General features: G+C 37.6%; 1 protein-coding gene across 1 annotated transcript; it reads right to left on the minus strand.

Annotated features, from left to right (window-relative positions):
• Positions 1–1,434: 1,434 nt before the first annotated feature.
• On the minus strand, positions 1,435–9,593 carry tigarb (TP53 induced glycolysis regulatory phosphatase b). Its single transcript, XM_050035730.1, has 6 exons — positions 9,502–9,593; positions 9,150–9,187; positions 6,964–7,085; positions 3,526–3,603; positions 3,310–3,420; positions 1,435–2,309 (listed from the first exon to the last, which is right to left on the minus strand). Exons 1-6 carry the CDS (start codon positions 9,531–9,533, stop codon positions 1,875–1,877), a joined length of 816 nt encoding a protein of 271 aa, XP_049891687.1. The 5' UTR covers positions 9,534–9,593; the 3' UTR covers positions 1,435–1,874.
• Between the last annotated feature and the right edge of the window lie 1,055 nt (positions 9,594–10,648).

Here is a 10,648-nt window from a genome sequence, read left to right on the forward strand (position 1 = left end):
AGTATGTCATAGTATAGTATATCGAAAAAAGTCATAGCATAGTATGTTGAAAAAACTGATAATAAGAACATAGTTTAGTATCTTAAAAAATGTCAGTATAATATATCGAAAAAACTGAAAAAACAAAACAAAAAAACAAACAAAAAAAAACCCAGTAATAGAGTAGTATCTTGAAATAACTGGGGAAAAAAACCCCAAAATAGTATAATATGATGAAATAACTGATGAGTACCTCATAGTATAGTATGTTGAAAAAACTAAAGACAAAAAACGAAATAGTAAAGTATGTCGAAAAATTTCAAAGGAGAGTATGTTGAAAAAACTGATAAAAACGACATAGTATAGTATGTCGAAAAAATCAAAGGACAGTATGTTGAAAAACTGATAAAAACGATATAGTATAGTATATCGGAAAAAATTGATAAAAACGACATAGTACAGTATGTCCAAAAAAGTCAAAGGACAGTATGTTAATAAAACTGATAAAAACGTAACAGTATAGTATGTCGAAAAAAAAGAAGAAAAAAAACCTGATAAAAACGACATAGTATAGTATTTCGAAAAAATTCAAAGGACAGTATGTTGGAAAAACTGATAAAAACGACATAGTATAGTATTTCGAAAAAATTCAAAGGACAGTATGTTGGAAAAACTGATAAAAACGACATAGTACAGTATGTCGAAAAAAGTAAAAGGACAGTTTGTTGAAAAAACGGATAAAAACGACGTAGTATAGTATGTTGAAAAAAACTGATAAAAACGACATACTACAGTATGTCGAAACAATTCAAAGGACAGTATGTTTGAAAAACTGATAAAAACGTTACAGTATAGTATGTCGAGAAAAAAAACCCCCTGATAAAAACGACATAGTATAGTATTTCGAAACAATTCAAAGGACAGTATGTTGAAAAACTGATACAAACGACAAACAATTCAAAGGACAGTATGTTGAAAAACTGATACAAACGACATAGTATAGTATGTCGAAAAAAATTGTCATAGTATAGTATGATCATGAACTGGTGCAGTCTGTATCTTAAGTACTTTCACACTGGGTACTTAAAGCATATACTCATGCTACTGAACACTTTTGTACTTTAATCGATTAAGATGGAGACTGCAGGACTCATATTTGTATCAGATTATTGTTGAACTGCAGAATTACATTTACTTGAGTAAAAGATGTGAATACTCCATCCACCACTGATCATTACCATGAAACACAGCGATCTGGAGACAGCTCTCCTTCCAGTATTTCAGAATCATAAAAAATGCATTTATGTTGAATGGAAAGTCGGTTTATAGATCACACCTTACAGGATTTAATAAATAGACTACACTGCATTTATATACTTCCACAGCATTTTGTCATATGTGAACTCTGTATTCATCTCTTTTATCTATAGGTATGTATAAAACATAACATAAATTCAGTGTTTTCATGATGTATTGCACAAGTAAAATGAGCAGCAACAAAGGAGACATCAACTTAAAAATGCCACACATATTAAGTGCCCAACAATACATTAAATAGTTCTGACTTTGGTATAACATGATCAAAGAGGCAATAATGTTAACAATGATAAAATATATGCAGTATGACACAAGTCCTAACTGCCATACAGTTGGAGGATGATAAAACACTGATAATACAGCACTGCACACTTATTTTGACTATGGATCCACAGTAAAACCATGTGATTATTTAAAAGACCATGTGCATTGCTTTATTCAGTTACCCTGTAGTAACTCTGAGGTCTTTGCCTCTTACTTTCCCTTTAGTGTTCATGATTGTTCCCGTCAGAGAATGTATACAGTACATGTGCACACAAACAGTACCATTACATAAAACTTCTGTCTTCCCTTTCACACTATTCAGCAGCTGTGAGGTTTTCCAGGTGATCCTTCCTGTTGGTAAAGAAGCAGCGAGCGGCAGAGAGGACCGGGCCGGACTCGGACTGGCTCAGGGTGAAAACGAAGCGACTGATGCCTGTGTTAGGACACGGTGAGAACAGCTGGGACATCTTCACCCCTGCAGGCAGAGCGCTTTTTAAGTCCTCTACGAGGTGCTTGACGGCTACACGGATGTAAGCGCCGTGGCTCACGACCAGAGCGTGGACCGACACTCCCTGGAGACCGTCATCAGCCGAGCCGACAGAAGCATTGACTGAGGCAGCACCTGCGGGTCCGTTCACAGCGTCTCCAGCTCCTGATGCTCCTGCGGAGGCGTGTGGTCCTGACTGCCCGTGTTCATCCAACATTTGCTTGAAAAGGACTTTGAGGAATTTTTTGAATCGCAGCTTCACCTGGAAAAAAAGGTGACAGGGAACCAGAGCAGGTTTGAGAGTGTGAATCATCTGACAACCATGGAAGAATCAAGTAGAGTAGCTTGGGATCTTCCACATTAACTACCAAACTGCACTGTCTTTTGCAGCTATTATCTGTCCATGCAATATTTAAAATGGGCACAACATGGCGCTGTTGCACAAACAATAATCTCCTGACCTTAAGTTTCACAGACCTCCCTTTACTCCTGGTATGAAAATGCGTCTTGTATCCAGATTGTATCTAGATTACAGGCTGACTGGCGATACACAATATATAGTCAAAGCCACATTTGACATGTCACAAGACGTTTTTAACAGTATGTGAGCACGAAGCACTGGAGCTACAGAGATTTAAAGCTTTGCATCACAGGACACAAAACTATAACATGAGTATGAACGTATCAAGTAGGTTTGAAACAATTACAACTCTTTGTAGGGGGAGTTAAAAAGTCATTGTCCATGGCCTTTAAATGTAGTGCCGGGAAATGATTTAAATCTTTTATTTATGTGGGATTTTAATCTTATTTATGCACATAGCATCAACAGAGAGGCCGAGGGAGGAAAGGAACAAGAGACACTGTGTCCACATTATATACGTCTTTTATATGAAACGTCCGTGTTCTCGCTGCATTCTTTAAACAGTTCTGTCAGACTACAACTACCAAGAAGTATGGCGATGCACTATGATCCACCTCATGATGATATGACCCTATATCAATACAAATGGTGTTGTCTAAATCTATATCTTGCTTGAAAATATATTGATATATTGTACATAGTCATTATATCACCCAGCCCAAAGTCCAACCTTTGAGGGGTGTTGGGTGCATTTTGATGTGGTCAGGCACTATCTGACTGCAATTAAATCCCCCAAAATGCAATTTAGTGCCAGCTGGTAAAAGTGGCTGTTTAACATTTTAACAGTACAGTACTGTACAATGAGTGTCCAAATGATGAATCCTGACTGTATCTGACTCACCTGGTCTAGAGTCTCGCCTCCTGGAGGAGTGTAGTCACGACATGACTGCCCAGCAGCGTTGGCCATGTTCTTCAGATCCTCTTTGGGACGTCCTTCAGCAACACCAAAACCCTGCATTAACACAACCGCACACCACAGCCTATAAATCAGAACAGTAGCTGATGTAGTGCTACATTTAAAGCTTTAATATTTGGAGGTAGTACAAAGACAACTTACCCTCTCTCTGAGTAATGGCTCCAGGACCATCTCCGTGCCAGAACAGTGAGTGTTGTTTCTCAGAATTATTTCAGCTGTCTGAAGGAGGAAATGTAATCTGGGAATTACTGACTCAAATAATTTGTGAGTGCCAAAAGTGTCTGTCATAGGCAAACTAAAAAGTCATTAATACACTGTCAGCATCAGTGAGTCAAAGACCACAGAGACATGAATGTGCACACAACTATTTTATATCTGGAAGTCTTTTACATGCATCCTGTTTTTCCCCTTTTTCACAACCTTGAGGAAAACAATAGTGACACTTTACTAGCTTAACAGAATCATTTGTTCCTGATGGGAAATAAACAAGCTGCAGATACTCTGCGGACAGAAAAAAGGTCTGGAGCTCCAGCTGTGAAACTGTTGGGACATTTTCTGCTCATGTTCAATCACAGAGCTTCTTTTGCATCTTGGTAATGAACACTGCCTATTAGTTTAATGCAGGTTAATGTAAACAATGGTTTTATTTGTCAGTTATCCCTTGCTCAGCGCGATTTACCACCGATATACCAAAAGCAGTAGCAATGTGTAAGATTAAGGGAGATTTAGTGCCATCTAGTGGTGAAGACTGCAGATTGCAACCAGCTGAAACTTCTCCCGGTTAGAATTGCTTCAGTGTTCATTGATCAGGAGGTTTTTATCGGGAGCCGTATTATCCACGGAGGTCTCCTCATCTCCAAAACAAATGGACCAGGTGATGAAAACCGGCACAAACACTAAATAGCTGTTTCACGTTACAAATCACTGTTTCTCCTTGAGTGTTTGGTATGTTGGAGACGGGCCGTTAGACTTGAACCGCCGATCTTCTGATTGGTGGACGACCCGCTCTACCTCTGAACTATTATTGTAAGGCAGCAAAACTTGTGCAGCTCCTGTGTCCATGTAGAATTTCCATTCAGGGACAATATGGTAAATCATTTCGTATCGTATCGTATCCTCTCAAAAACAAATGAACCTGCTGATTTAAACCGGTAAAAACGCAGTTTCAGTTTCCGACGCTGTCATTGCTGAGGGGCTGCTAACAGCTGCGGCCAACACATAAATGTCCCTATCTACAGCCAGTGTTTGGTTTGTCCGCTCTGGGCTTCTGTAGAAACCTAGTGGTGCAACATGGCGGACTCCTCAGATGAGGACCCACTCCCTATGTAGACATAAACGGCTCATTCTAAGTTAAAGAAAACACAACAATTCTTATTTTCAGGTGATTATACACTAAAGAAAACATTCTCATTATTTTATAATCCATTTCTGCCAATATGTCCTCTGAAATCCTACACACGGGACCTTTAAACTAAGATGACCCAAGTCCCATTTCCAGTGTCATGAGCTCAGACCGCTGTAGCCGTAAGATGCTTTTAGGGCCTGTTCTGTTTTATATGCATAATGACATGTGGAGGCACACAATCACGTAGGAGTTTGTTAAAATGTTGACACTTAACTAAAGGAAAAATGTGTGAGGTTTGGTCTGGAATCACTTATTTCAAAGGTCACTGATGTAAGGCTGTTGCACAATGTTTGTGTTAGTAAAATTATTCACAGGAAATTTCATCAAACTTGAGAAGTTCCATGGACAAAATGTTAAATATCACTACTACTACTGGGGTCAAACCCCACGTAGGATCTCTAGGGAGTCATATGCTGATAAATTATTCTATTAAAGGTTAGACCAAAAAAAAACTCAAAGGTTTTAAAGGACTCACTGCTGCCTATGAAAAGGCAAAACCAAAATCTGTCTCTCAATAGTTTCAGACTGTCCTACTCTTTCTGTGGCCTGATTCATTCATACTGACGATGTAACTCTTTAGAAATTATTCACATATTTTAAGGTTCAGTGTGAAAGATTGATAGGGATGTATTAGTCTCGCCATCAGGCAATCAGAGATCTCCGCCTTCTGATAGTCTGGGGACACTCCTTTCTAAAGTGTGTTTAACACACCGGAGAAAACGGCCGGCAACAAAGCAACGCCTCTTGCATTTTTGAAAAGGACACGCCCTCCCGGAAATGTGCGCTCCCCCTTTTCTCGTCCGCAAGGAAACAAACACACAGAGAGCTTGAAAATGGATGCCGAGAGATTTAACTCCGTTTTATCAAACGTGTGCTCAGTCCACAAGATTGTGGAAATGAAGGACTTACAGCGACTTTGTTTAAAACTTTTAACGCAGTCGGACTATGTTTACGAGCACAAGAGTTCAGCGAGCCACCGAAGGACCGCCCTGCGGATTTACTATTGGTTCTGCAACGTAGGGAGTTTTTTTAAACTCTGAAATTGTATCCGGCCATCTAAACACAAAATCAGGGAGAAAGACATCAGTCTTTAGTTAAGCAAAGCGTCTAAAGACTGACTTGTGAGTCTAGGGATGTATTGGAAGAATATTAATTATTCAAATTTGTTTATTAGGATAAAGCCCCTTGAGATGTGCTATCATGTTTTCGAGGGAGTTTTCTTTGGTGTATAATCACCTGAAAATAAGAACTGTGTTTTCGTTACCTCAGAATGAGCCCTTTATGTCTACAGAGGAAGTGGGTCCTCGTCCACGGAGTCCACCATGTTGCACCACCATGTTTCTACAGTACAGACAAACTAAACACTGACTCTAGATGGGGCTATTCACATTCTTGTGTCGACCACCTTCGTTGGCAACCCCGCCGTGACACGCTGTGTCAGAAGAACACTGATTTTTTTAGCATGAAAGTTCTTAATTCTGTGTTTTTACCGGTTTGAAATCACCAGGTCTGTTTGTTTTGGAGAGGAAGAGACCTCTGTGGATAATTCAGCTCCCAGCAAAAACATCCTGAACAATAAACACTGAAGGAATTCTAACCAGAAGTTTCAGCTGCAATCTGCATCCTTACCACTAGATACCACTAAATTCCCCTAAATCTTAAACACTGTTCCTTTAATATGAGTGTCACTTTTACAAAAGGATAAATAATAAAACAGTGTGTAAACACGTGTAAGCAGTGAATTTGTCGGGGACTTATAATTGCCAGAGGGTGTATGTACGTAGGACTGTCTCAAAATGAGTGACAGTGCCCGTGTTCATCACAATGAAGGGACATGTCACCCAGTGCAAAGGGGTTGCTGATTGATGTGTTTTTTAAAAATCAGTTTCTGGACAACAATAGTGTCGCAGAGGAATAAGTTATATCAGGCTTTGGCTTTAGAGACAATACTTGTTAGTATGATTGTTGTTGGGTCTTTTCATGGAATTGTTCACAATAACGAAAATATAGAATATCACCAAACTTATCCTTTCATGTGCGAACAGCACTACACAGATAAAACAACAAGTCTGCATGATCTGACACCTATTTAGTCACTATGCAGATGACAGGAAGACAGTGATTCTTCTGTCAGCTGATCTGTGTGTGACACCAGGTTGGTAGGTGTGTCTTACCTGTACGGCTCGTTGTAGGTTACTGACATACACATTGTTGAATTTGATGTCTTTGAGGTATTGTCCCACCGCCTCACCCTGCTGCAAACCTGTTTCTGACAAGGGCGTGTCCACACCTTGACCTAAAAAAACACAGAGTTCTCAGTACTTTTATCTGTTCACAACCTTCTCTATAACCTGTGCTATCATTCTTATCACGACATACGACAATAAAAATACAACAGGTAGCTCTTTTCTTTCGGTGGTAGGTCGTCTTCACTGGTGCTTTGTTGTAATTTGCTCCGTACGATAAAGTGATCCATCGTTCCACTCACGGCTTTCTCACCCCTCACACTGGCTGCCAATCAGGGCTTTTGATGTGTCACACACTTAAAATTTCCACGTGTGAACAGTGACAAATAGGTTCCTCGTGAAGGTTTTTTTAAATTCAATTAAATTAAATTACATGTTCTAGCTAGAGTTTCCTCTGTGTTGGGAAATGGGTGCACACAACATACTGATACAGTCAATTAAAAATTCATTCATAACTTTTTGCATAGGCTCAGTTGAACATTGCAATAATAATGTGTGGTTATCAAGAAATCCCGCAGCACACCTGGATGTTTTAAACTGTTTTTAAATGTCCTTTAATATTAAATTGCCTTGTCTGTTTTATATCCATTATGTCTACTTTCATGTGAAGCACTCGGTGCTTATAATGCTGTTATTGTAAAGGACTTTGCGCTGCATTTCTTCTATGAAAGGTGCTATATAGTTTATTATTTTTTCTAGCTCTTAAATTTTTTTTAAAAATCATCGTAATCTTATTGACGTCTTATTTTCATGTTGTTTTTCAAGCACTTTGTAACCTTGTTTAGATAAATGCTATACACGTTATTATTGTTACATTAAAATCATTAGTTAGGACAGCAAACTATGTAGAGATGAAAAGATACAGCTTTTTCAGTTTCGATACCAATCCCGATGCTGTGGCTTTGAGTATCAGCTGATACCCGATACCGATCCGATACCATGGTTGACCTAAAAAGCTATATACCTTTACATGTAGAACAGAAAAGACTAGAGGCATCAGGCATTGATGACTACACAGTTTGTTCCTAAGGTAAAATGAAACAAGATGAAACAGATTAATCTACATCTACATCTTGTAACTCTTGAGACAAGTGTTTGCTCGCCCTCGTACATTTCCGACAGTGCAGTCTTGGAAAAATATTAGTGTGACGGCAAATTGTTCCAAGGTGATCCAGGTGATCCAGTAAAAGTCGGAAGCCCATGTTTTCAATAACTGTCATTGGTTGTCCATCCAAAACAATGTACTCCAGCACTTTCTCTGAAATGTTCTTCCTTTTGCGCTATTGCTTGGGAATTTCTCTCTTTTTCTTTTTCGTTAACTGCTGTGTAGTATTACCTCCTGCTCGTTTTCGACCCGCTCAACTGCTGGAACTCTTGGTGCTCCATTTGGTGATGTTTTTGTAGATACTTTATTTAATTGGTAGCATTATACTTGGCGGTACTACCACCATCCCTAGCAACATTCACTTTGCAGACATTACAAACTGCCGTGGGGCTAGTTGGAGTGTTTAGTGTGAAATACCTCCACACAGCAGATTCTCTCCTTCGCTCCATGACGTATGACGTAGCTCGCGTCGCAATAGATTTAAAAGGAAAGGATTGCCTCAGGTATAGATTGCATTTTCCGATACCCGATCCATCTATTTTGATGATATCGGTGCCAAGATTCGATCCAGATTCGATCGGATCGGTGCGTCCCTAGAACTTTGGTAAAAATCTGCTCAGCCACTGTGGAGATATCAATGTCTAAAGTCAAGAAAACTGTCCTGCTCACAACTTTAAAGGGCGTAAGTCTCAAGGAGTTACTTATATGAACAGTAGGCTATAAACTGTAGGTGGATGATTACAACATGCTGACCCAGGGAAACATACACTGAACATACTGACCCAGGGAAACATACACTGAGCATCTGACCCATTGAAAAAACATTGCTGAGCACATAAAAACTAATTGACAGGTCTCCCGAATGAGTCATATTAAGATGATATTGATATTGAGGACCCTGGAAACATATTCATGTTCCCTCCTGTAACATGTAAGACATGTAAGTCTACAGCAAACACCCACGTTTGACTGTATCTGTATATGAGTGAGTCAGACTGTAACAACGTACCTTGCAGCAGCTTGTCCCTGTTGTACTGAGTTTCCCCACTGTGAGAAAATACAGCAATGTTATTCAATTATCTTAAACACGTCAGTGCGTTTCATCGGTGACATTAAAACGAATATACCTCCCTTCAAACACACAGCTAGTTATGAAGACTGTAACACAATAAACACACTCATAGTAGCTCAGTTACTTTGCTCCTGTTTCTGTGAACTCTAACCGCACACATTCAGCCGCCATGCTTCATCACCAAACTGACGCGACACACTGTCTCTGTAGAATATATTTACATTATCAATTCATGTTTAAGTCCTCTGAGGACAGGAGAGGAAAATTAAAGCTGGAAATAATCACTTACTGTCGTACGAGAGTTAAACTGAACGTAAACATTTTCACCGGCTGCTCTCATGCGGCTGCTTCCGGTTGGTTCAGCCGCAATCATGTGACGTAGCCTCATGCGTCATGACGTAAATCATATCGCATTGCAGGGCTGCGTAAAGACTATTTAATTGTAATATAATAATATTCATATTTTGAGGTTGTAAGTGTTAATATAATTTATTAATATAAAAAGAAACGTTTTAATATTTCTTTATTTTGTAAATTTTGTACAGAAAAAAAAATTCTTTTAATTCTATTTTATATATTTTCATTTTTAAAAAATGTATGTTTATGTATTTTCATTTTTACTGTTTCATCTTTTATTATTATTATCACAGCATATGAACCTTATGTTAATATATTACTTTTCATATATATATATATATATATATATATATATATATATTTAACTTTTAAGTTCTTTAACTTGGGATCTTTTGTTTATTTCTGTTTTGTATTTGTATTATTTGGACAAATAAAGTGAATAATTTATTGATTTTGTATTTGTGTGATGTGGAAAATAATATGATTGATTTATTAAGTGATTAATATTTAATTTATACGCTGTTGATTGCATTTATTGTCTGATATTTTGTCAAGAATGTCTAAATGAAAAGTTCTCTTTTAGCATTTTTTTTACTTTTCAAAAACAAATGACTTATCATTAAAATTAATAATATTTAAAATAATAACAATAATATTCTGTGATCTAAAGCACCTGTAGGCATTATATAAATGTATGTTTACATGGAGAAATAAAAAAATTGCAGACCCATATTGATTACTGTGCTAGTTTTAGATGAATTAGAGCAAACATTTAATTTTAACAATTAATTTTAAATAAGATTAACAACATTTAACTATTAACAGTGCCCTTTATATTTAACAATCTCTAAAGCTTGAACAAATTCAAGTAAAAAAAAAAAAAAGTAAAATCAACCACTGTACTTCCAGTCTTAAAAAGTTAAATATGATTATAGACAATATTTGTGTTCAAGTGAAAACAAAAAACTCTCATCTCTATTTCCGCCAAAATTGCAAGTATTTTTACATGTATCAAATTTTAATATTATTTATAACACTAATTTCTATATTATTCATTTATTAATCTACGCTATTACAGT

The sequence above is a fragment of the Epinephelus moara genome, chromosome 23, assembly GCF_006386435.1.
Source record: "Epinephelus moara isolate mb chromosome 23, YSFRI_EMoa_1.0, whole genome shotgun sequence".
Classification (NCBI taxonomy): Eukaryota; Metazoa; Chordata; class Actinopteri; order Perciformes; family Serranidae; genus Epinephelus; species Epinephelus moara.

What these genes read in the sequence shown, in the direction of transcription:
- tigarb (XM_050035730.1), bottom strand. Translation starts at nt 9,533, where the DNA reads ATGTTTACGTTCAGTTTAACTCTCGTACGACA. An exon ending in AGTTTAACTCTCGTACGACA is followed by an intron (nt 9,188 to 9,501) that starts GTAAGTGATTAT and finishes ATTTTCTCACAG; the next exon opens with TGGGGAAACTCAGTACAACA. An exon ending in ACCTACAACGAGCCGTACAG is followed by an intron (nt 3,604 to 6,963) that starts GTAAGACACACC and finishes TTCCTCCTTCAG; the next exon opens with ACAGCTGAAATAATTCTGAG.